Source organism: Dipteris shenzhenensis, chromosome 26, assembly GCF_047967505.1.
Source record: "Dipteris shenzhenensis isolate YYH24624 ecotype China chromosome 26, Dip_SZ_1.0, whole genome shotgun sequence".
Lineage (NCBI taxonomy): Eukaryota > Viridiplantae > Streptophyta > Polypodiopsida > Gleicheniales > Dipteridaceae > Dipteris > Dipteris shenzhenensis.
In genome coordinates, this window is record NC_141621.1 from 48,596,803 (window position 1) to 48,622,454 (window position 25,652).

Genomic DNA, 25,652 nt, shown 5'->3' on the forward strand with positions numbered 1-25,652 from the left:
GCTCAAATTCCTCATAATGAAAGACAAAAGTCTAGGCATCATATCAGTCATCCGTGGCTTTAACACATGATCATCCTATATAGCAGGGACTCACTAGCCTGACATCCATACCAATTTCACCAGTGCCCAATGGTGAAATTAGATCAATGTTAGGCATATGCTGCGTATTCCAAGCAGCCACAAGCTCATTAATGAGCCTACATTTATACAAACATTTTCAAACTGAGCTTCTGTTACAACTCTGGAGATGAAGGGAAAACTTATCAAATGTTAGGATGGTTTCTTGTACTACATTTGTTGCAGCTTTTAGAAAACTTAATATGATATTTCAAATGGATCCACGGGAGCAGCAAGAGTACCTTCATTATTTGAAACTGGTACAGCCTTACTGAAGATTAATCCTCTAGTCTGAGAAATTAACCCTCAAATAAATCTGAAGATTAATCATCCAGTAAGATTAATCCTAAGTCTGACCATAGAGATGATTCACAGTTTCTCTCTCAATTGTAAGTATCCATTCTCCATAAGTATACATTCTCCATGCTTTACAATGATTGAGCTACAACTCACAGAAAATGAAACAAAGATGTGCATTCTGGCCTTCTTACATACTGTACTACCATACAATACCCCCATTGTTTGGAGCCTCCCTAAACAACGTCATCACATAAAACTGGAAAAAACTGTCAGGATGTGAAGTTCCTGTACAATTATTGGAATATGGAAAGGTTGACTATATGTACCTTTCAAAAATGAGTAGTTGCTGAACAATAATCATCTACAGCAGACCTGGATTTCCGAAAGGGTTGTTTTGCATTTGGACATGAGGCTGATTTAAGGAAGAATGTGCATAAGGCATACCATATGCATACGAGCTCATAGGCTGTACACCCATCATCTGCTGCTGCATCATCATAGCCTGCTGCTGCTGCATAAGAGCCGCCATTTGCACATTTGAAGGAGGAGCAACGTTGCCCGATGCCAAAAAGGGATCTTGCAGAGCTGATTGCATCACTGGAGCTGAATTAAATGGATTTGGCCCCATATTATGATTCATCCCGTAGGCCCCAGGAGCAGTTGAATAAGAGCGCCTTGCCGCGGCATCTTCATATAAGCTGTCCAATGTCAAACGGTCGAATCCACCAGCCTGTAAACCAGAAGTGCTACAAACCAATTAGCTACAAACTCTAATTCCAGAACCAAAACGATTCCCAAATTGTTTAGCATATGAGGCCATGAGCCCAGACAGCATTACAAAGCACAGAGTAAATTGCCTCATTCGAGACCATGCGCCTAAAATGCATTGCACAGCCCAGCCTCAAATGTCCAGATCAGAGATACTCTCTTGATTGATCGACTTCAACATAATGATCATGAACTTGCTCACCAATGGAAAGCAACCTTCCATACCAGCACATGAGAACCAATTACACTGACTTGAAAAGTGCTTGGAGGAGACAAGGATATCATTGGAATGAGATAGCAAAAGGCTTCAAAATCTCATCAAGGAAAGATCTGGACTTGCCACAATTTCAAATTTAACTTTTATCTGCAATTTTTGCCAACAAATCATTCACAGAAAGCAAAATTTAAGCTCAACAACCGTGGGACATCACCTGTTCTTCCTTTTGCACAACATACACACATTTAAAAGGCTTTACCTGAGCATGATGTTAGAAATGTCACTGATCCACCTGTAGCCCCCATATGAGGAGGACAAGGGATCAGTAGAGCAGGGTAGGTAGTATTACCTGTAAGGAAGCTGATTGGGCCATGTTTGGAGATGATTGCAAAAAGTTGTGAAGAAAGCAATGTCTGACGCAGCACAAGGTCTTTCTCTCTCTCTCTCTCATACAGCTCGCCGCACAGCTTGTCGTCGCTCATCAGGCTTAGGTCACTGTACAGCTCACTGAATAGCTTGTTGTCGCTCATCAGGAGTAGCTCAAGGCATCGCTCATCAGGCCTTCACTCCTCAGCCGTTGAGCTCATCATTTAGGGCGCTGTTCAGCAGGTCGTCGAGCAGTTTCAGCAGGTCGTTTCAGCAGTGGGAGAAGCTCATACCCTAGCCGCCGCTGTTGGTGTCTTTGTTGCCCTAACCCTAGCTGCCGTTCGGGTTGCACAGAGCTTCAGCAAAGAGGAGTGTAGCTCCAGGGTTTGGGCTGAGCCCCCAACCCAACTTTGAGGGTTAGTCACAGCAGGGGGTGCCTAAATACACCCAGGACAACATGGCTGGGGATGCCAAGACGCCTGTGGCCTTCCCCAAGGTCAAGATTTTTACCTCTACCCCGACAAAAGCCTCATACTCCTCCATTGCAGCTCTCCCTCCCCCCCCCCCCCCTCTCTTACGTGTTTGCTAAGACGCCTTCCCCATTTGCCAAGAATTATCTACTGAATAAGAGAATAGTGAGCATGATTGACCGAAGGACAAGGGAAGCAGGAAATCATTCATGAAGTATTGCACATACACAACACAGCAGCACCCACACCACAGATGGTGACTACAGTCCAAGACTTGGTTACTATAACCGGACTTCAATAAACAAAAGGGCAGTGATCTTCTTCTACTCAGTCATAACTTCATTAATAGCCACAATGCAAGCTTCAGTCACTTCATCAACTTAGCACAACTTAGAAACAAACTTCAACAACAACAAAGGGGAGGCTAGAATGCCCCTGCTCAATGAAAACAGTACACAATGCACCCACTGGGCCTTGGCGCCCCTTACGTATTTATTTAATGCTTCTGAATGGAAATGCTTTACAACAGGGGTTCACCCCTGCATTGTTCCTCTCTGCAAGTCCTCTACCTATCTTCAAGGCATCTAATCCAAGTCCACCACTAGAATTCCAATTGGCAAGGCATACTCAGGCATCTACTTCTGATCTGATCGACATTCAAGCATCCATACCACTGGCAAACTGAGCTCAAGGGAGCCTCAAGGCTATCACATGCATCCACACTGTCCTTAGGCCTACCACACGAACACCCTTGCCTCTGGGTGCTTGCTAGAACTTGTAGGAGTCTTGAAAGGAGTGCAAACAACACGCATGCTTTGCAAGAAAGAACAAGGAAAAACAAAACCTGGAACCAATTCCCGCTGTCTGTGGCAGAGGGGTGAGCTCCTTCCTCGCATCTATCCTCTGCCTAGGCTCCCCGCAAGGTGCAAGTGACGTCCAGCAATCGGGGTAAGAGAGAAAATAAGATAGAGAGCGGAGGGTGGGCAAGAAAGAGCTGTAGAGGATCTTCAGCCTGCAGATCTGCCTCAAGGCCTCAACACTAAGATCTGGCCTTCAAACCTTGCTTCCACCAGCCTTAGCAGCTGCCTTGGGATCCATGCCTTAATAGCTACCTTCGGATCTGTGCTTCTGTCCATACAAGGCGGCTGTACGGCCCACTTTCAATGCCAAAAACTGCCTCGGGAATGGCGCCATAGCCATACGGCTGTTTTGAGATGCGTGCTAGCAGCCAGGGCTGCTTCTAGAAGTTGCAGGAGCTGGGGAGAGAGTCAGAACAGCAGCAAAAAGCACAGGAGCAGCAGCAAAATGCAACGAATCAGCCACAAGAAGCTTCTGCTAGACCTCCAAGTCTCCAGGAGGGTGAGGGGAGAGAGATGGTAGGTGGGGGAAGGGCATGCATACACATGCATGACAAATGGCCCTTCTTTCTTGCCATTTGCCCCTTCATTAAAGTCCTAAGCCCCATACCAAGGACAATGTTCGTTGTCCTTGGGCCCCCTTTTAGACCCCTCTTTAAAGCCTTTGCCTTGCCCCTAGGACCTAGTGGTGCACCTAGACTTTGCCCCTAAGAACTTCTAGGAGAAGTGCACTTCCTCTAGCCAGTCCCTGATAGCCAAACCATTACTACACTTAACCATGGTTGTTAAGCATGGGTTGAGTTACAAAGATACTTTACATCACTTTTCACGTCCCCGTGACAGTTACAACCCAGCTCCGGTCAGTGAAACAAGAAATTCCAGCAACATTGGACACTTAAATCAACACATCGGATGTATATGAAGAAGTACAACGACAAGAAAAGAGGGTGGTTAATGCACGATTCATACGCATAAGGGGGCTACCAGAGGGCTGGTTTTGAAGAAAGTCAAAAGGAAAAGTTGGAAAATATCATGGAAAGAATCCCACAAATAGAGTGAGAAGCTGAAGATGTAATAGCTGTCTTGCAGGAGGGGATACAAGCCAAAGTAAGCTTCCAAGACAAGATGAAAAGAAAGCGAGATTCTCAAGCAAACCAATAAGTTGAAAAAAACTAGAATATGGATAGCGGAGGAGCTCACCCCAACTCAGCTGAAACTGAAGGCCACGGAATTGACTAAAGTGAAGGATGCTCGAAAGTAAGGAAAATGGGCTGTTTATAGGGATGGAAAAGCACTAATCAGAGATTTCAAATCCAAACCTAAAGACTCTCAGTCTTAAACTGATGTAATGCAGGCTGGTTATCTTTTGTAGTAGACCGTAGTTAACCTATTAACTTTGTGAGTGCTATACACACTTCCAAGAGACTCTCAATCTATAACTGATGTTAGGTTTTTATCTTTTTGGGGTGTGTTTTGTCCCATAGGCCCGTGAGAGCTCCCAAGGACGTCAATCTCTCTGTCTCTCTCTCATATAAAGGCGTCTACTATGCACACTTGCTACAGCCACTCAAGCCCCTCAAGGCCTCGCAAACTGGAGTGTTAGCACAGAGTTCTCAGCAGTAGCAATCTTCCTTGATTACTGTCTTGCCAAGCACCCTTTGCTGGATGTGTTCAGCTCAATCCTGAGCAGTTCTCCCCACTCTTGTAGATGAATAAAAATTCTTCTTCTCTCTTCTATACTGTACTTTCTGAGTGATATTTCAGTGAGTGCACCTATCTTGTATGAGAGAGAGATTCCAGATCATTCCGCTGCATAGTGTTACTGTCCAGCAGTCCCTTTATTCTAATATGGTATCAGAGCCAAAGGTGGTGCCCTCTTCATCTTCTCTAACACAATGGAGGACGGTGTCCCTCCAACAAGGAGACACCAGTTCAGTAAGGTGCTTTAAAAATCAGTTTTCTGGTGTAGTGTTACAATCAGATCAAGTCTTTTCTGGGCACTTGCATATGGCTTCATGCATGCCTATTTCCAACATCGGAGAGAGTGGAGCAATTATCCCATCTGCAAGGTAAAACTTGTTGGTTCAGAGATCACAGAGGAGAGAGAGAGAGATGGCATACACATTGCAAGAATTTGAGGCACAATCACAGATGTAGATTGCTTGATGTCAAAGGAGGATTGCCAATTTTATAAGCTAGGCAAGCCTTATCTTTAACCCTCAACCCCTCACAAATGTTGTCGCCATCTTGACGCAGACACAGCCAGCAGCTAGCACACCTGACTTGCAAAAGCTCTCATTGAGCTCGACTTGAATGACATTTCCAAGAACAAGGAGTTTCCTTTCATCAATAGAAAACAACAACAGGGTAGCAGTAATATCCTATGGCCAGTGGGAAGATCAAGTCATTTGCCCAAGCAGTGACGCGACAAAAGTGAGTAGACTCTGAGTCCGCAACAGTAACTCAAGACTCGAGCAGGAGAATCACCATCTCAACCAAAAGCCAGTCGGTCCATAACTAATGTGATTTAGTAGATTTTCAATTTCCTTGTAATGGTTTTATAGACTCTCAGTACTCACTAGAGCTCAACTGAGACAAAAGTCAGCTGAACTAGCAAAGGTGAAAGAGCTAGCAAGGCAAGTGTCACTCAAGCGATATGGCAAGGCTCTCATAAAGGAGTTCAAATCTAAACCAAAAGACCCTCAATCTATAACTGAAATAATCCAATAGTTTTCATATTATGGGTTTATGGACTCAGTCCTTAACTGAAGTTTTGAATTGACTCTCAATCCTTAACTGAGGTAATCAATTACATGGTCCCATAAGTCATATTTGGCCGCTGAAAAGCTGACCCTACAAGCAGCCATGATCTATTCCGATGGCTCCATGCTAGTTCTGGCTAGCTAGGAGTAACATGCCACATCATCCTAAAGTGGATGCATGTGACACTTGCAAAGTACTCTGCCGAATGGGGAAGACCACCAAAGAATGGGCATCACAGCAGCATAGAGGCATTTTCACGTGAACCCAGATGAGATTTCAATTACGTCTTGGGTAAAGTTAGTCACGGCCTGAGATATGATACAGGTTCACCTTGCAATTGAACCGTTTGGGTTTTCCTTGGAGTAAAGCTTTGTGAAACAGCCACCATGGCATAAATTAGAGGGCACAATTGAAGTGGGTTATACCAGATGCATGTCATCATATACCTTCATAAGACCATAGTTGCACGCCAAAAAGGAAACGGGAAACAAAAACGGCAGAAACGTTGAAAACAGCATTTCTGACCCGAGGTAAAACGGCAAAACAAGAAACGGCAATATGGTATAATGTATGTGTTTTTTTTTTTAATTGTACATAATACAATTATCAATATAGTGCTTAAAAGTGACAACTTATGCCACACTACTTAGCATTTGCCATTAGGTCATGACTTAAGCAGCATGCATGATGCTTCAACATCTACAATTCTATGATCTATCATTCATGAATGATGATTCAACAAGTTACAACAATCTGAAACGGATTACAATTTGCACTCCATAAGTAAAAAGCCTTCATAGTATCTACTATTATCCAGATTCGAGATTCATGCATCATGTGACATGTCACATATCAATGTCAGAAAAATAGCACACCCATAGTAGCATCCATGATCATAGTAGGAGAGTGGAGAGGCTAGAGTAGGAGAGCAGGAGGCTGGAGCGGACGATTCAGAAGGCGAAATGAAGCGAACGTGGCTAAAACCCTGCTTATGGTTTTTTTACAAAAACAGGGCTTCCGAAACAGCATTTTGCCATTTTGAAAACTGCACCCATTTTCTCGTCCATTTCCATTTTCGTTTCAGTTGCACAAAAACAGTGTTTCGAGCAACTAAGCATAAGAATCCAATCTTACAAATTGAAATTTGTATAAACAAGCAAAAGAACAAAGGAAACTTTTATTTATTTATATATTTTTTAAGTAGGCAGCCTAGAGCCAAGTTTTGGTTTTATGAGCCCTCCTTCAGCCACATGTACAATTGTAAGCCCTTGACCTTGATTGATTTGAGAGTTAGAAGCCTTCCGTAAACACTTCTTTCAAATTTGCAAAATGCTACTTTTCTATTGTTGTGCTCTTCATGACTGTTGATTTACACTGGCTTCATACCTGTATAGATTGTGTTGTAAAATCTGCAGCGATTCTTGTTGGATCGTGCAGGAAGTGCTCAAGTTTACTATCGAAATCCTCGGTGTCTAGGCATTGATAAGAGAAATCCATGAAGCAAGCCGAGAATCTTCAACAAGAGAAGGAAGGTCACAACTTGAGAAGAGCTTGTATCGAGACAACGGGCTAGAGATGAGAAGTATCGCTCTCTCTCGTCAAGCACACAGCTCCTCTCGTCAAGCTGCATATTTGCGGGCTGTGCTAAATGAAAACGACACATATGAGGGGAGATATCCAGCTGTTAGAAGTTGATCAGCATTTTTCACTCATGATACTTGATGTCATTTTCTATTGAACCATATCTACTTCAGTTGTGCGCTTTGTAGGCCATTCTATGGGCTATTCCTAGTGCCACTCATTCCTTGGTATGTGCCTTGTAGGCCTAGTTACAGTCAGTTAGTACATGTACCACTTAGGACAGTTAGGACACTTAGTCCAGTTAGGGCATTTAGCCCTAGGGTTTTGTTATGTTGGCTCTCTCTTGACCTTCACTCTCAGTTTTGCAGCAATTCATTGCAGCATCTCGTTTTTTGTCTTCTCACCTCCATTTTTTAGCTTCCATTGCTTGCCATAGCCTACAGTGGTATTAAAGCGGGTCAGGAATCCATTCCCTCAGCCATTGACAGATTTTGCAAGCTGTTTGGCAGCGTCTTGAGCCCTCTTGCTTGCTGGTCTGCTGGTTCCCTACACACCCGTGAGTACTTGTGACCTCTTCAAGCATTTCCATCACGGGGAACTACACTTTTGGCGCAAGAAATCGGCATTTTGGAGCCTATTTTGCTAGTGGGACAAATTTGCTGATTTTAGTGCTCTATGTGGATGACATGCTTGTGATTGGGACACATGCTGAGCAAATTTCAGCTTTTAAGCTTGACTTGCATAAGAGATTTGCTATGTTTGATCTTGGTCTTTTGCATTACTATCTGGGCATTCAATTTGCTAGCAGTGAGGGGGGCGTTTTGATGTCACAATCCAAGTATATTGGTCCTTGGACAGCTTTTGCAGTGTTTTCAGTTTGAGGATTGCAAGCCAGTATCCACACCTTTAGAGTCAGGTTTTCACTTCTCTTCTGGGGATGACAGCGGTGCATGTGATGTCACTCTCTATCAGCAAGCAGATGGTTGTTTGATTTACTTATGCCATACGAGACCAGATCTTCAGTATGCTGTCTCCCAGTTGAGCAGATATATGCACAGCCCCTGTACGCACCATTGGCATGCAATGAAGCGTGTCTTCAGGTATCTCAAAGGCACTCAGCATTTGGGCCTTCTTTATGAGGCTGAGTCTTCACTTGTTAAGCATGGATTCACTGATAGTGATTGTTCGAACACCCGTGTGTCACATAGTGGCAATTGTTTCATGCTAGGTACTTCATGCATTTCTTGGTCCAACAAGAAGCAGAGTATAGTTGCTACTTCTAGCCGTGAAGCTGAGTACAAAGCAGCTTTTACAGCTACAGTGGAGTGTGTTTGGCTCCGGACGTCACTTGCAGATCTTTATGCATGTCAAACTGCTCCTACCGTCATCTTCACTGATAGTCAGAGTGCTTTGGCTGTTGCATGGAATCCAGTTTTCCATGCTCGCACAAAGCATATGGAGGTTCACTATCACTATGTCAGAGAGAGTTTATCAACAGGTGATATTCAGTTGTCTTATGTTCCCACTAAAACAACTTGGCAGATCTTTTTACGAAGGCTCTACCTCGACCTAAGTTTGAAGCTTTTCGGCTAGCTTTAAACTTGGTAGCTTTAGTGACTTGATCTGTTGTACTCTGTACAGTCATAGGTTGCTACATCCCTACAGGATAAACATGTGCAACCATCACATTAGATATTCAGGTATCCTGAGCCATGTCTAGGATACTTCAGCCCATACCATGTAGGGGGGTTTGTTGGCCATTCTATGGGCTATCCATAGATGCTGCTCATTCCTTGGTATGTGCCTTGTAGGCCTAATTATAGTCAGTTAGGTCTGTTGGTACAGTTAGTACATGTACCACTTAGGACAGTTAGGAACTGTAGTCTTCACACCAAACTCTCCAAATCCCACAACCCTCCGAGTTCGGCCAAAATTTCACCCACAAGGGCAACCTTGTTTCTAAATGTTAAAATATTAAGAGACAGACTTAATTGTGCAAGCTCCAATGTTGGCGCCATTAAAGTATTGATAAAATCAGATTCTTTTTAGATTCCTCCACCTTGATATAGAGCAATGGATGGTTGTGTTTGTTGGGCCAAAACTCAAAGCAGTCAAGTATTAGTAGCCTTTCCACTCGTCATAGCTTGTTCCTTGAAGAATTATGAGCTCGTGTGAACATAACCTTCTCTAGCCTTATTCGTGTATTTGTTGGGCTTCAATTCCCAAAATGCACAAACCTTTGGACATCACCAAGTCAGTAATAAAACACCACTCCTCACATTTGCCAGGAGGATATGTCTCAAGGGACCCTGTATCGTGTCACATGTCCATATTTTGACTCATTCTTTTGTTTCCTTGAAAAAAAAATCATAAAATCGTAGGATTCAAGTTCAATTTCAAGTTAGTAGTTACATGCTTTATTGCAAAAATGGAGTAAAAAAGCCATTTAAAGGGCCATCATCTCCTAATTTTGGGTGATATGTTATCATCTATGTATTTTTTCATGTTTGTGCTTTCTTGATGGTGTCTAATATTCTACTCTAGTGTAAACACTGCCTACCCAACCTAGTTTTTAAAAGTAAACAATGAAAAATAAAAAGAAGAAAAAGAACTTGTAAGCAAAGCGCTTTGTTCTCATCAATACCCAAGCATAAGATGCCATCAGGGTTTCGGAAGATTCCGGAATCTCTTGGGTAAACCCAATGCTTACTAAGCTTTGAAATTGCAACCAAACAACAAAAACTTTGAAAGCAAAAAGGAAGAAATGAGCGGAAAATTGGAAGAAGAAAAGCGGACACAGAGAGAGACAGAGAGAGAGAGAGAGAGAGAGAGAGAGAGAGTTAAATTAGGTTGAATTTCCATCACATCCCAACCTAGCCCTGAAATTTTTTAAATTGTAAAAGAAGGAGAAAGAAACAACAACTAATGTGCTAACACAAGGAAACAAAGATAAACCAACATAATACAAGACAACAAATTAAATACAGATGCTTGTCATCACTTCAGTTTTAAAATGCTTTAGATACCAGTGTGAAAAAGTGCCTATGGTTGTGCTTTGCTGTATCTTTTGCAAAGGAAGCTGTCCCCTGTTATAATCCTGTTATAATCCATTCCTGACTGGAGTAAGGTTGCATGCAACTAAAAATACTTACGAGTTTGCTTTGGTTCAGTGCACTCCCATTGCTACTTGGATTGGTAACAAGAGCCAACTCCCAACCAGTTACTCCAGCTTCCATGTTAAGTCCTTTATTGGCATCATCCGTGGCAGATGTTCCATTTGAAGCGGGACCTGCAAAAATCATTTCCAAATTTGGCAACTTTCTTGTTTTCCTCCTAATTAAGGAACGAGGGTCAACAATGGCAACTTCAATAACAGTACAAGTTGCAAATGGTTAAACAGACGTGACTCCATGGCCCAACCTTACCAGATGGAACAATTGCGAGAGCAAGAGCATTGCTTTCTTCTAGGATAGATGGATCCGGAGTAGATTCACCTAGACCCTGTCAAAAGGAATCAGCCATGGCTTTAAGCTCATGTGAAGATTCTGAAATTATGCAGAGCCTGCAGCACTGTTAAGCAACCCAATCAAATCTCATAGTAGTCTTGGCAAAGGACAAAAAATGTTTACAAGAAGATCGATGTTCTCTGTCGAAGGGACAGGGGAAATGATCTCCTCTTTGGGAGGAGGTTCCACAGGAGGTGAAGGTGGAGGGGGAGGTTCCGGTTCAGGTGACTTGTATTCCAGAGCAGGGATGCTCCGTATCTTATTGAATGTGCGAACATCATGATTGTCCTAGCCCAAAGGATGAGAAACTCAATGTTGTCAGACAGCAAAAGACTTTGGGAGTATCACAAGCACAACAATACTCATGATAATTTGTCAATCTTATACCACCCAAGAGCACTCAAGTCTGATTCAATAACAAAAGCTACCCAAAAGCTGAGTAAAATATAAAGTTGCCTGTAATACCGATAACTCTTTGCGGACTGCTGTAGACTGACGGGGTGCATCTCGCACATAGTCCTCCATAGTAGAAAGGAATGACTGTGGAGGCTGCAAGATCAGGATTGTTTTTCTTTTAACTCTCGTTAAATACATAGTCCATGCAAAGAACAGTACTGCCAGAAATTATCTTTGAAGTTTGCTCATCTGACTACCTGTTCCAGAGGGGGAAACTTTAAACTGCGTGAGAAATCCAACCCTTTGCAAACTTCATAGAATTCTGACAACCTTTCAGTCTGCCAAAAAGACACCATTTTGTATTGTTCAAATCAAAATGTCCCAGGATCAAATGCCAGTCAATACTTGTGTACTCTCACCAAAGTCTATCCTATTAAAAATGCTTCAGATGAGAAACATCAGAATTAAGAAACAATCCTCCTCAGCAGCATGAACAAACCTGTTGTCCAGCTCGTCTGTATATTTCAAGAGCCTTAACAGCATCATGGCGCTGCATTTCAAAAAACTATGAAGAAAAAGAAGAATCAATCCCCCTTGCACACTAGGCAAGCTTCTATAACCAGAAGCATAATGCGAAGTGAGCTATTGCGAAATTTGGCATTTGGCAACTTACCTTATCAACCAAATTGATCGTTCCATCGTTAATAGCTTGATAAAGCTTGATACTTTCCTTCAAGACCTGAGGATAACAGATTCTTGTTTGAATCGTAATGGACGATCCTAAAACCTTTTATACATGTCTTTTTAAACCAGCAGTCGGTTTATCTCATCTTACCAAACTAAGTGCATATTGAATGACAAAATTTGAAAAAGCTGCTCCTTCCGGCTGCAGAGACAGAACATGTTCCAAAGCTGTCAAAATCATTATACAGGGCCACTGAGCTGCTATTTGGAGTAGCTCCTCAGACAGACAAGCAAGCTATACCTGGCACCCCATTAGCCGATAAAGCAGTTGTTGCAGGGCTGGAAGATGCTCTAACAAGTCCACAGTATCCAGATCCTTTGTCCTCTACATCATTATAAAGGAAGCGATAAGCTACTCCTTAAATGCAATCATTGTTAAGGAAAGATACAGATAGAGACATCAAGGACAATGAATATGTCTTTCAAAACTCACCGAAGCACGCTCTGACTCCACATCATACTTGAGTGTGCGAAAGCACTCAAGCCGTTCCTCCAAGAATAATGCATATGCACGTATCCAGGCAGAGTAATCCCAAGCTGGAAACCATGGCAACAAATGGCAATGCATGAGTACTCTACGTTTGCAAGAAAATCAACACAAAGTACTCATGAGGAAGGTGTCGCACCGTTGGGACTAGAATCATCTTTGAAATGAGACAAATTGAAGACGAGCCCTTTTGATCGAGAATAGTTGGTAAGCTCTTCTCTGAACGTAGGATCACCTTCTCTCAGAGAGCGGTGAATTACGATCAAAGACTTCAACGCGACCTGTTTGCAGAAGCAGTAATGTTTGAAAAGTTGGCAATAATGTTTTGAAATATGGAAAGCAGAAGCAGCAGCAATAGTGTTGGCACGAAACTGTGTCACGGCCATTGATAGTACACCAAAAGTTGATATTAGACAGGTTTGTTGGGCGAGAGAATAGCAACGTCCTAATATTTATGCACAGGTTTCATTTACCTCCCTCGCACACAGCATGACTGGAGAGAAGAAAAATCACATACAGAGAACCACATGCGTAGGTTCAACGGTTCTACATAGCATTGACAATCCACCAAAAGCATCCTTCACGAAAATCATAGCTACGAGTACAAGGGTGAAGTATTCTCGATGTGCGTTCAAACGGTAGGTTACATTCGATCAAGCCCGCCAACAGTAGCATCCCTGCCAATCTAGTGCATCATAGAAAGCTAAGCCAGGCTTACAGTCCAATTGTGGGTTTTTGCCAGGCGCCTTGCAAGAGCATGAATACAATACGCAACATCCGCTCGGGGTCTTGCTGCAGATGTAGCCGCGAAGATGGCTGTATGTTCAGCAACGAAAAATCGCAAGTCAAGCCAAGACTTTTGAACTGTAAATTTTTCAGTGAATCTACAAAAGCTACAGAAAAAACAACCAAACTTACTCCGCACATGTTTTTCCTTCGGTGGGCATTCAACATGATTCGTAGCTTTGACGATTGCTATGTCCAGATCCTGTAATGAAAATCATATATACATCCAAACCCAGGAAGGATCAGATCGATGAGTACAAGCGCGCGGACACGGGAGATTCCTTCTCTAGCTAGGCATACGAAGACGAAACGACGAGCGAGCAAGAGGATGCAACATTTCTGGGAAGGATCTGAATTCATAAACAAAGAAAGGACAAGGAGAAGAGTGAGGATTGCACGCCGAACCTTGTAGTCACTGTTAAGCGAGGCAAGGCCGACCTTAGTGGAATCCTTGATGGCGCCTAGAGCCTTCCTCAGGCTCTGTTGAGTCGACATAATTGGTAGTCCGAAAGGCCAACAGCCCGCAAGAGTCTAGCTCCAGATCATTCTTTCTGATCCGGCACTCGTCTTGCAAGGCTCGAAGAAAGGGGACTCTGCGAATCGATCTAAACAATAGATCTACAAGGCAAGGAGAACAAGGCAGCTACCTCGATTCGACGTAGGAGAAATGGGGGCCTGACCTGCTAGCTGCTTGCTTCTTCTTCTTCGTTTCGGTCTTGTGCTTTGGATTGTTGGTAGCAACTCGGTAAGTCAGGCCCAAGGGTTGATGATGATGTCGATGATTTCATGATGATCATGATGATGACGACCATGATGTTGTGACGATCCTCCTCAATTCTAATGGACTATGCGAGTCGCGCAAGATGGACTTCACCAGTTTTCCAGCCCCCACGTCACACTTCACACTTGCAAGGAGAGCACTCGATGGTGTTGGACGACACAGGAGATTCCCTCTGTATTCCAAACTCAGGAGCAGACGGTTAAGATTGACCTTGATGAGTGGTGGACCTCAACTCGGCTAAGAGAATGACACTGTCATTTGAGGGTTGCCAGAATACAAAATATCATTGTGAAACAAAACTCTCAAGTAAAAACATTCTGCTCACTAATGGCCTTAGGCCAGTTACACACCAAAGCATGGACGCCCAGGGTAATGAAAAACAACCAATCACAGCTCAAAGAAATGGCATGCGGGTGCAGGTTTGCATACACACCGCCACAAGGCAACTGTGGGGGTTAAAGGTCACTGTGCCTTAACCCCGGTGACCTTTAACCCCGGTTATGTACAATACTCAAACACACATATAAATGAATGAAAAAAGAAGATTAGGGTGGTTCTGCACCCACCAAAACTTGTGTGGCTCTATGTCTCTCTCTCTCCTTCTTCCGTTCTTGCTTCCGTTGAGAGCACTCTCAACTGGTATCAGAGCCCGGGTGATCTAGTTGAGCGTGCGTGAATGCTTGAAGCTCAGCAGCTCTGTGGGAGGAAGGAAAAGCTATATGGGAAGCTTTGTGGGTGACTTTACTTGCATCCGAGTGTGCAGAGACCTTGGAGAAACCTTTGGAAAAGTCACTTTGGCTTTGCGAAGTGGTTTTGAGAGCCTGTTAAGAGTTTTCAAAGAAAAAGTCATTTTTTGAGCTTTTCCCTGTTCTGTTCGATGACAGAGACTCCGTATTGACTTGTAGAGGCAACTATTGCTTGCTTTTGGTGTCTACATTACTTCAGGAGCTTGGAAATACCTTCATTCTTGAATCTGGGATCATTTCATTGGATTTCTAACTCACTGTGTCAGTTCCTGCGTTTTTTGCCCGGGTGTTGGAACTCAAGTTTGGAGCAACCATTTGCAGATCTGTCAGTTCCGGTGGACTCAGGAGGTCCTAAAACTTCTATGTTGCTCATCATTCGCACTCCGGTGGAGTTTACAAATAGCTCTATTTCCAAAAACGTTTTTCAATCCGTGTGTTGGACCCAGTGATTGAGACCACAGTTTCCAAAACCGTCTGTCCCATTGCGTTCGGGACGCCCAAAAACCCCTACCTGTCAGTTCTTGCGCAATTCGGTGGAGGATTTTCAAAGTTATAGATCTCTGTGTATTCGATTTCGTCTCTCTGTTATGCATTTTTCATTCTAAGGTTTTGAAACCTTAGATTTATGCCACATGGCAGTGGATAAGTGTTGACTCCCATTTCTCATTCATCGGTTGGGATTTTGGAGTTCTGGCAGAAGAGAGATATTTGCAGATTTTCTTGCTGAGTCCGATTATGCAATGGCGCCCATGTTTTGAGGCATCTCAGGTTCTATTTTCAGCAGCGCTCATTACCGTGGGACTATGATTTCTTGAGCATACCTTATGCAGATCACTCTGGTTGCAGTTTGAGCAGTGTGCGCTCATTCGTGGTATGCATTGGGTTGCAATGGATGATTTATAGGCCATTTAGATGCATTGCGGTCCTTGTTGGATGCGCTGATAGGCCCAAATTGCCTTGTGGGATGCTATTTTTTATGGACGCTTTGCACATGGATGCTATTTTATGCTGAGGGACAGCTTTGACACATTGCAGGTGATGCACTGATAGTGCTATGCTCTCTTGGATGAGATATTATTGATGCATATGCCAGTGGACGGTGTTTATGCTTGAGTCATTTGGCACTTATTAGCATTTTCTTTTGGGCCAGATTTGCTCATATGGATGCATAGTATATGCACATGAGTCACATGCTTTGAGCTTTGAGTTTTGGTGATATTTCACTCTATTGTGGCATACACATTTGGGTGCACCTGGTATTTGGTGTGATTCTCTCTTGTATGCACTAGCATTTGGGATTTTGTTTCATTTGCATCATGGCATCCTCTTCCATGTCTGAAAAGGAGTTTTTCAGCATTAAAAAGTTTGATGGGACAAACTTTTCTTTGTGGAAAGAACAAATAAGGGATGTGCTTATTCAAAAGAAGCAGATTAAACCCTTGGCAGGGATTGAAGCTAAGCCTGCAAATATGTCTGAGGATGATTGGAATGAGTTGGATGCATTAGCAAAGTTTACTATTAGACTTCATCTTGCAGAGTCAGTTTATTTCACAGTAGTAAATGAGTAGACTACGGAAGATTTGTGGAAGAAACTGTGTGCCACTTACGAGAAGGAAACTGCCTCTAATAAAGTTTACCTCATGAAGAGGTTGTTTGAGCTGCAGATGAAGGAAGGGGTCTCCATTGCTTCTCATTTGAATGAATTCAATATTATTTTCAGCCAGCTTCAGGCTCAGAAGATGAATTTTGATGCAAAGACTAAGGCAATATTTCTCTTATGTTCATTGCCATCCTCATGGGATACCTTCCGTATAGCTGTCAGTAACTCGGCACATGGTGGAGTACTGAAATTTGATGATGTTGTGGGTAGCTTGTTGGCCGAGGAGATTAGACGGAAGTCTATGGATGGCAACAAGCAGGATGCAGCCTTAAATGCGCAAAGGGGTAGATCACAGTTCAGAGGGAAGTCCCAAGAAAGAGGGAAGTCTCGTAGCAAATCCAGGGCATGGAACATTGAGTGTTACCATTGTGGCAAGAAGGGCCATATGAAAAAGGATTGCTACAAGCTGAAAAGAGAGCAAAAGAATAAGAAAAAGAATGCAAATTGGGGTGCAAATCAAAAGGAAGAAAGTCCAAGGGAAGACAAAGCAAAAGTGAAGATCGAGGAGATCAATGCAGTCACACATGATAGTGATAATGACGTTCTCTTCATGTCTAGTTTATCTACAGAGTTGCTTACCACTTCAAATGATGCATATTCCCAGGATTGGATTTTGGATTCTGGTGCTTCATTCCATGTTACTCCCCATAGGGAATGGTTCTCCACTTATGATAGTGGAAAGACAGGTTGTGTGCATCTTGGAAATGACTATGCATGTGACATAGTGGGAGCAGATGACATAAAGTTTTCTTTTGCAAATGGGTCTGCATTTGTTTTGAAACATGTGAGACATGTGCCTAAGCTGACCAAGAGTCTTATTTCAGTGGGTCAGCTAGATGATGCTGGTTTTCACACCACCTTTGGCTTTCAGAGTTGGAAAATTCAGAAGGGCTCTATGCTTTTGGCCAAGGGTGCCAAGTGTGGGACTTTATATCCCTTACATGTATCGGGGGTATTTGATCATGTTGTTGCAATAACCGAGCAGCCAAGCACTTCTTTGTGGCATTGCAGGTTGGGGCACATGAGCCAGAATGGAATGAAACTCTTATGCTGTTTGGGTTATGTACCGCATTTGAGTTTCTCTGATTTTGAATTTTGTGAGCACTGTCTCTATGGAAAGTAGACTAAATCAGCCCATAAAAGAAGGGGAAAGAAAGAGTTTGAAATGCTTGATTTGGTGCATTCAGACGTATGTGGTTCCATGCCTACACGGTCATTAGGCGGGGCTGAATAATATGTGACATTCATTGATGATGTAACTAGGAAAGTGTGGGCTTATGCTATAGCTCGGAAGAGTGATGTGTTCCAGGTATTTCAGAAATGGCTGGCCTTGGTTGAGAATCAGTCAGGTAGAATGCTTAAATGCCTATGGACTGACAATGGTGGAGAGTATCTCTCTCATGACTTTCAGCATTTTTGTGATACACGTGGGATTAAGAGGGAGCTCACATCCCCTCGTACTCTAGAGCAAAATCCAGTTGCAGAAAAGATGAACCGTACCATTCAAGAAAGGTTGCAATGCATGCTTTCCAATGCAAGTCTTTCTGGTGGTTTTTGGGCTGAGGCAATGAAGACTGCAGTGCATGTGATCAATAGATCACCTAGTAAGAGTTTGGATGGTGGTATGCCTGAAGAGGCATGGAGTGGCAAGAAGCCCTCTCACTCTCATTTGCGTATATTTGGGTGTGAGGCATATGCACATGTGCCAAAAGAGCTTCGAAAGAAGCTAGATCCTAAGTCTAGGAAATGCATCTTTCTAGGTTATGGTGAAAGTGGAGAGATGGGCTATCGTCTCTGGGATCCAGAAGCAAAGAAGATCATACGCAGCCATGATGTGGTCTTCAATGAGAAGAAGATGCATAAGGCACCCATGAGGGATGTGGAAATGAGGAGAATCACTTTCCAGGATGTGAATCCACCTGCATATGTTGATAGACAGCAAGCTGTCCATGCACCAAATGTGCAAGAAATGGTGCCACCAAGTACTCCCACAGGTATACAATCAAGGGTAGATGATGGATCATCTATTGGTGGAAATGATGAGCCAAATGTGGCTGATATGCAGGTGGGACAGCAAGCTGAAATGCCCTTGAGAAGATCATCTAGAGTGTCTAGACCACCTGATAGGTTTGTTCCAGGGGTAGACTATGTGATGCTTACTGATTGCGGGGAGCCTTCTTGCTATAGAGAGGCTATGATGCGTGAGGATCAACGCAAGTGGGAGTATGCTATGCAATCAGAGATGAGTTCACTTATGAAGAATAAGACTTGGGACTTGGTTTCTTTGCCACATGGAAAGAAAGCATTGCCATGTAAATGGGTCTACAAAATGAAGGTCACAAGTGATGATGTGCCTAGGTACAAGGCCCGTTTGGTTGCTAAAGGGTTCAAGCAAGAGAAGGGTGTGGACTTTGATGAGATATTCTCTCCAGTTGTGAAGATGACCACACTTAGATGCATGCTTGGACTAGTGGCTGAAGACCACCGTGTATGCTTACCTTAAAGCAATTGCAATGTGATCATTTTCCTCGTTTCACAGGGAGAGAAGTCGATTGGCAGCAGAGGATATGGAGCTTATGCAGATGGATGTCAAGACAGCTTTCTTGCATGGGGATTTGCATGAGGAAATTTACATGGTGCAGCCGGAAGGCTTTGAAGAAAAGGGCAAAGAGCATTTAGTTTGCAAGCTGAAGAAGAGTCTCTATGTCTTAAGCAAGCACCTAGAGAATGGTATCAGAAGTTTGATGCTTTCATTCGGTCCCAAGGTTTTAGAAGGAGTGAAATTGATCACTGCCTCTACACTAAAAGAGCTAAGGATAATAGCCTGATAATCCTGGCACTATATGTGGATGATATGCTATTGGCTAGCAAGAATACTTATGAGCTAGATGCATTAAAGGCCAAGTTGCATGAGGCCTTTGATATGAAGGATTTGGGATTTGCAGGTCATATTCTTGGTATGCGCATCACGCATGATCGGAGTAGGAAACTCCTTTGGCTTTCACAAAAAGAGTATGTTACAAAAGTATTGCAGCGTTTCAATATGGAGGGGGGGAAGGCAGTGAGTACTCCATTGCCTCCATATGTGAAACTGAGTCAAACAGATAGTCCCAAATCAGATGAGGAAAGGGCCATGATGGCCAAGGTTCCTTATGCATCAGCGGTTGGGAGTCTTATGTATGCTACGATAGCTACTAGACCAGACATTGCATTTGCAGTGGGAGTTGTTAGCCGGTATATGGCTAATCCAGGAAAGAGGCATTGGGAGGCAGTTAAGTGCATCATGAGGTACATGAAGGGTACCAAGGAGATGTGCATTTGCTTTGGTAAAGGAGACATGCGTATACTTGGGTACACAGATTCAGACTATGCAGGGCATGTGGATAGTAGGAGATCCACTTCTGGTTATGTGTTCACCTTTGCAGGTGGTGCAGTGTCGTGGATGTCTCGCGCACAGAAGTGCGTTGCTTTGTCTACCATAGAGGTTGAGTATGTTGCAGCCATAGAGGGTTGCAAGGAGGCTATATGGCTTGATCAGCTAGTGGGAGATTTGGGGATTCATACAGGTGTACCGACATTGCATAGTGATTCCATGAGTGCTATTCAGCTAGCACGAAATCTGGTCTTTCATGCAAAGACCAAACACATTGAGGTCAGGTACCATTTCATCAGGGAGGTACTTGAGGACAAGCGCATAGAGCTTGTCAAGGTTCATACAGATGATAACCCTGCAGATATGCTGACGAAGAGTCTACCTAGTCAGCGGTTTGAGTATTGTCGTGTATTGATGGGCATTGGATAGTATGCTCACTGGTTGTTCTCCCTTAAAGGCACATTGTCCTTTAAGTGGGAGGTTGTGGGGGTTAAAGGTCACTGTGCCTTAACCCCGGTTATGTACAATACTCAAACACACATATAAATGAATGAAAAAAGAAGATTAGGGTGGTTCTGCACCCACCAAAACTTGTGTGGCTCTCTGTCTCTCTCTCTCCTTCTTCCGTTCTTGCTTCCGTTGAGAACACTCTTAGAAACGACCGGACACAGGGCAGCATTCAATGTTGCCCCTGCCCTCTTTCCTTGTTTTTCTAGGTGGGGGATCTCCCTCGCTTACATCCGTCCGGAGTCCCATGTGACCAATGGGAGGCGTGCGATGTAGCAAGTCAGATTCAACAGCTGTCATGGGTGTTTTTTTCCTCTCGTTAGGTGGTGGGGCCTGTTGCAATAGACAAGCTCAGAGGCTTGCGATGTGGAGGACCAAGTACAACAACCGTCAGGTGGTGGGGTCAGGTGCAATGGTTTTGAATCCGGCGGTGTGTAAAGTTGTCTGTGGACAAACGCGTGGAAGCCCCCCCCCCTAGACGTTGGGCGTACCTTGGGAAGGGGCTAGCGGTGTGTAACCACCCTTAGAGGCAAGGCCATTTTCAACCTCCTATGGGCTATTTTGGTCTACGTGTGGACATGCCCATTGGTGGTGAACCTTAGCTAAGTTAAGAGGATGTCCCTGCATTGTGAGCTAGCAACAAGGTATGGATAATGAATTACCTTGCCAACTATGAAACTTTCTTCAGTTGTATGCATCACCAAATCAAACCCTTGCCAACCTAGTGATGGAAGGCTTGAAGGGGAGATGATGCATCCAATGACCTTCAAGCCATCACAATCTTGCAAGGTAGAAACCTGTTGGACCTATCATCAGTGGTCCAACTCGATCATGCTATTTGTTGGCATTGTTGGCCACACGAGGCAAGTATAATTCCTACTTGTAGTTCCCTGTCTTGCCGATGAATTATTGAGGTTTGTCCCTAGCAATAGCGCTCATAAGCCAAAGTTTCTACACCCCCTTCTCACATGTATCCATACCCCCTTCTCACATGAACCTTTGCTAACTCTTTGTCACAGGATTGGTGTGCATGTCAATGTTACATTGGGTTGAGTAATGATGTTAAGGTGAGCCTCGAGAATGTCATTCTTAGCTTGATAAAGGAACTAAGAGTGGAGAGCTTGTAGCTCATTTGAAGAACACAATGGTCTCACCATTTGTCCCCGAAGGCCAAATAGAAGAAAGCATGTGGGTCTAGAGACAAGAGAAGACCTGGCAAGCGTATGTTGCACGAGGATTCAAGGTCTAACAAAGCTGGATTTGAACAAAAGCACACTTATGCTTCAGCTGGGGCAAACTATGACACTTTGCTAGGGACTATGAAGCGAGATGATGGGTTTGAGATGTAATCGTCCTAGACATGCTAGATCGAATCCAAGGAGAGAAAAGGCAACCGATGTCATCAAGGAGGACCTATTCATGGCCCAAGTGTTTGCAAATGTGTACTACACTTGCTATGACTTCGAGAGGTGATGATCCATGTACACAAACAATGGTGCTTCCAAGCACATGATGAAGGCTAGACACTCTCTTAAGTTGGCTTTGGATCATCTTTAGATCCAACATCATAACAATCAAAGTGTCCCCCTCTGCCTTTCAATACTTTCACCAAGGACCGAAGGGGTGGGGTTAAAGGTCACTGTGCCTTAACCCCAGTTATGTACAATACTCAAACACATATTTAAATGAATAAAAAAGAAGATTAGGGTGGTTCTGCACCCACCAAACTTGTGTGTCTCTCTATCTCTCTCTCTCCTTCTTCTGTTCTTGCTTCCGTTGAGAGCACTCTCAACTGGTATCAGAGCCCGGGTGATCTAGCTGAGCGTGCGTGAATGCTTGAAGCTCAGCAGCTCTGTGGGAGGAAGGAGAAGCTCTGTGGGAAGCTTTGTGGGTGACTTTACTTGCATCCGAGTGTGCAGAGACCTTGGAGGAACCTTTGGAAAAGTCACTTTGGCTTTGCGAAGTGGTTTTGAGAGCCTGTTAAGTGGTTTCAAAGAAAAAGTCATTTTTTGAGCTTTTTCCTGTTCCGATGACAGAGACTCCGTATTGACTTAAATGAATAAAAAAGAAGATTAGGGTGGTTCTGCACCCACCAAACTTGTGTGGCTCTCTATCTCTCTCTCTCCTTCTTCCGTTCTTGCTTCCGTTGAGAGCACTCTCAACTGGTATCAGAGCCCGAGTCATCTAGCTGAGCTTGCGTGAATGCTTGAAGCTCAGCAGCTCTGTGGGAGGAAGGAGAAGCTCTGTGGGAAGCTTTGTGGGTGACTTTACTTGCATCCGAGTGTGCAGAGACCTTGGAGGAACCTTTGAAAAAGTCACTTTGGCTTTGCGAAGTGGTTTGAGAGCCTGTTAAGTGGTTTCAAAGAAAAAGTCGTTTTTTGAGCTTTTTCCTGTTCCGTTCGATGACAGAGACTCCGTATTGACTTGTAGAGGCAACTATTGCTTGCTTTTGGTGTCCACATTACTTCAGGAGCTTGGAAACACTTTCATTCTTGAATCTGGGATCATTTCAGTGGATTTCTGACTCACTGTGTCAGTTCCTGCGTTTTTTGCCCGGGTGTTGGAACTCAAGTTTGGAGCAACCATTTGCAGATCTGTCAGTTCTGGTGGACTCAGGAGGTCCTAAAACTTCTATGTTGCTCATCATTTGCACTCCGGTGGAGTTTACAAACAGCTCTGTTTCCAAAAACGTTTTTCAGTCCGTGTGTTGGACCCAGTGATTGAGACCACGGTTTCCAAAACCGTCTGTCCCATTGCGTTCCGGACGCCCAAAAACCCCTACCTGTCAGTTCTTGCACAATTTGGTGGAGGATTTTCAGAGTTATAGATCTCTGTGTATTCGATTTCGTCTCTCTGTTATGCATTTTTCATTCTAAGGTTTTGAAACCTTAGATTTATGCCACATGGCAGTGGATAAGTGTTGACTCCCATTTCTCATTCATCGGTTGGGATTTTGGAGTTTTGGCAGAAGAGAGATATTTGCAGATTTTCTTGCTGAGTCCGATTATGCAATGGCGCCCATGTTTTGAGGCATCTCAGGTTCTATTTTCAGTAGCGCTCATTACCGTGGGACTATGATTTCTTGAGCATACCTTATGCAGATCACTCTGGTTTTTGAGCAGTGTGCGCTCATTCGTGGTGTGCATTAGGTTGCAGTGGATGATTTATAGGCCATTTGGATAAATTGCGGTCCTTATTGGATGCGCTGATAGGCCCAAATTGCCTTGTGGGATGCTATTTTTATGGACGCTTTGCACATGGATGCTATTTTATGCTAAGGGACAGCTTTGAAACATTGCAGGTGATGCACTGATAGTGCTATGCTCTCTTGGATGAGATATTATTGATGCATATGCCAGTGGACGGTGTTTATGCTTGAGTCATTTGGCACTTATTGGCATTTTCAGATTTGCTCATATGGATGCCTATATGCACATGAGTCACATGCATCTTTTGATGCTTTGAGCTTTGAGTTTTGGTGATATTTCACTCTATTGTGGCATACACATTTGGGTGCACCTGGTATTTGGTGTGATTCTCTCTTGCAGGCACTAGCATTTGGGATTTTGTTTCATTTGCATCATGGCATCCTCTTCCATGTCTGAAAAGGAGTTTTTCAGCATTAAAAAGTTTGATGGGACAAACTTTTCTTTGTGGAAAGAACAAATAAGGGATGTGCTTATTCAAAAGAAGCAGATTAAACCCTTGGCAGGGATTGAAGCTAAGCCTACAAATATGTCTGAGGATGATTGGAATGAGTTGGATGCATTAGCAAAGTCTACTATTAGACTTCATCTTGCAAAGTCAGTTTTTTTCACAGTAGTAAATGAGCAGACTACGGAAAATTTGTGGAAGAAACTGTGTGCCACTTATGAGAAGGAAACTACCTCTAATAAAGTTTACCTCATGAAGAGGTTGTTTGAGCTACAGATGAAGTAAGGGGTCTCCATTGCTTCTCACTTGAATGAATTCAATATTATTTTCAGCCAGCTTTAGGCTCAGAAAATGAATTGTGATGCGGAGACTAAGGCAATATTTCTCTTATGTTCATTGCCATCCTCATGGGATACCTTCCGTATAGCTGTTAGTAACTCTGCACCTGGTGGAGTACCTAAATTTGATGATGTTTGTGGGGGTTAAAGGTCACTGTGCCTTAACCCCGGTTATGTACAATACTCAAACACATATATAAATGAATGAAAAAGAAGATTAGGGTGGTTCTGCACCCACCAAACTTGTGTGGCTCTCTGTCTCTCTCTCTCCCTCTTCCGTTCTTGCTTCCATTGAGAGCACTCTCAACTGGTATCAGAGCCCGAGTGATCTAGCTGAGCGTGCGTAATGCTGGAAGCTCAACAGCTCTGTGGGAGGAAGGAGAAACTCTGTGGGAAGCTTTGTGGGCGACTTTACTTGCATCCGAGTGTGCAGAGACCTTGGAGGAACCTTTGGAAAAGTCACTTTGGCTTTGTGAAGTGGTTTTGAGAGCCTGTTTAGAGCTTTCAAAGAAAAAGTCGTTTTTTGAGCTTTTCCCTGTTCCGTTCGATGACAGAGACTCCGTATTGACTTGTAGAGGCAACTACTGCTTGCTTTTGGTGTCCACATTACTTCAGGAGCCTGGAAACACCTTCATTCCTGAATCTGGGATCATTTCATTGGATTTCTGACTCACTGTGTCAATTCCTGCGTTTTTTGCCTGGGTGTTGGAACTCAAGTTTGCAGCAACCATTTGCAGATCTGTCAGTTCCGGTAGACTCAGGAGGTCCTAAAACTTCTATGTTGCTCATCATTTGCACTCCGGTGGAGTTTACAAACAGCTCTGTTTCAAAAAACGTTTTTCAGCCCGTGTGTTGGACCCAGTGATTGAGATCACGGTTTCCAAAACCGTTTGTCCCATTGCGTTCCGGACGCCCAAAAACCCCTACCTATCAGTTCTTGCGCAATTTGGTGGAGGATTTTCAGAGTTATAGATCTCTGTGTATTCGATTTCGTCTCTCTGTTATGCATTTTTTCATTCTAAGGTTTTGAAACCTTAGATTTATGTCACATGGCAGTGGATAAGTGTTGACTCCCATTTCTCACTCATCGGTTGGGATTTTCGAGTTCTGGCAGAAGAGAGATATTTGCAGATTTTCTTGCTGAGTCCGATTATGCAATGGCACCCATGTTTTGAAGCATCTCAGGTTCTATTTTCAGTAGCGCTCATTACTGTGGGACTATGATTTCTTGAGCA

At 43.5% G+C, this 25,652-nt stretch overlaps 1 protein-coding gene across 1 annotated transcript; it reads right to left on the bottom strand.

Annotated features, from left to right (window-relative positions):
* Window positions 1–297: 297 nt before the first annotated feature.
* LOC147885206 (putative clathrin assembly protein At5g35200) lies at window positions 298–13,886 on the bottom strand. Its single transcript, XM_087397127.1, has 15 exons — window positions 13,764–13,886; window positions 13,491–13,560; window positions 13,291–13,388; window positions 12,712–12,853; window positions 12,519–12,622; window positions 12,327–12,410; window positions 12,177–12,227; window positions 12,015–12,080; window positions 11,841–11,906; window positions 11,599–11,679; window positions 11,411–11,494; window positions 11,069–11,233; window positions 10,865–10,940; window positions 10,592–10,728; window positions 298–1,147 (listed from the first exon to the last, which is right to left on the bottom strand). The coding sequence occupies exons 1-15, from the start codon at window positions 13,851–13,853 to the stop codon at window positions 779–781; spliced, it is 1,683 nt and encodes a 560-aa protein (XP_087253253.1). The 5' UTR covers window positions 13,854–13,886; the 3' UTR covers window positions 298–778.
* Between the last annotated feature and the right edge of the window lie 11,766 nt (window positions 13,887–25,652).

Excerpts from the sequence above, each read along its gene's own strand:
- LOC147885206 (XM_087397127.1), bottom strand. The coding sequence starts at position 13,853 with ATGTCGACTCAACAGAGCCTGAGGAAGGCTCTAGGCGCCATCAAGGAT. Across the intron at positions 12,081-12,176 it reads TTCAATATGCACTTAGTTTG|GTCTTGAAGGAAAGTATCAA; the intron begins GTAAGATGAGAT and ends TGTTATCCTCAG. Across the intron at positions 11,907-12,014 it reads CGATCAATTTGGTTGATAAG|TTTTTTGAAATGCAGCGCCA; the intron begins GTAAGTTGCCAA and ends TTTTCTTCATAG.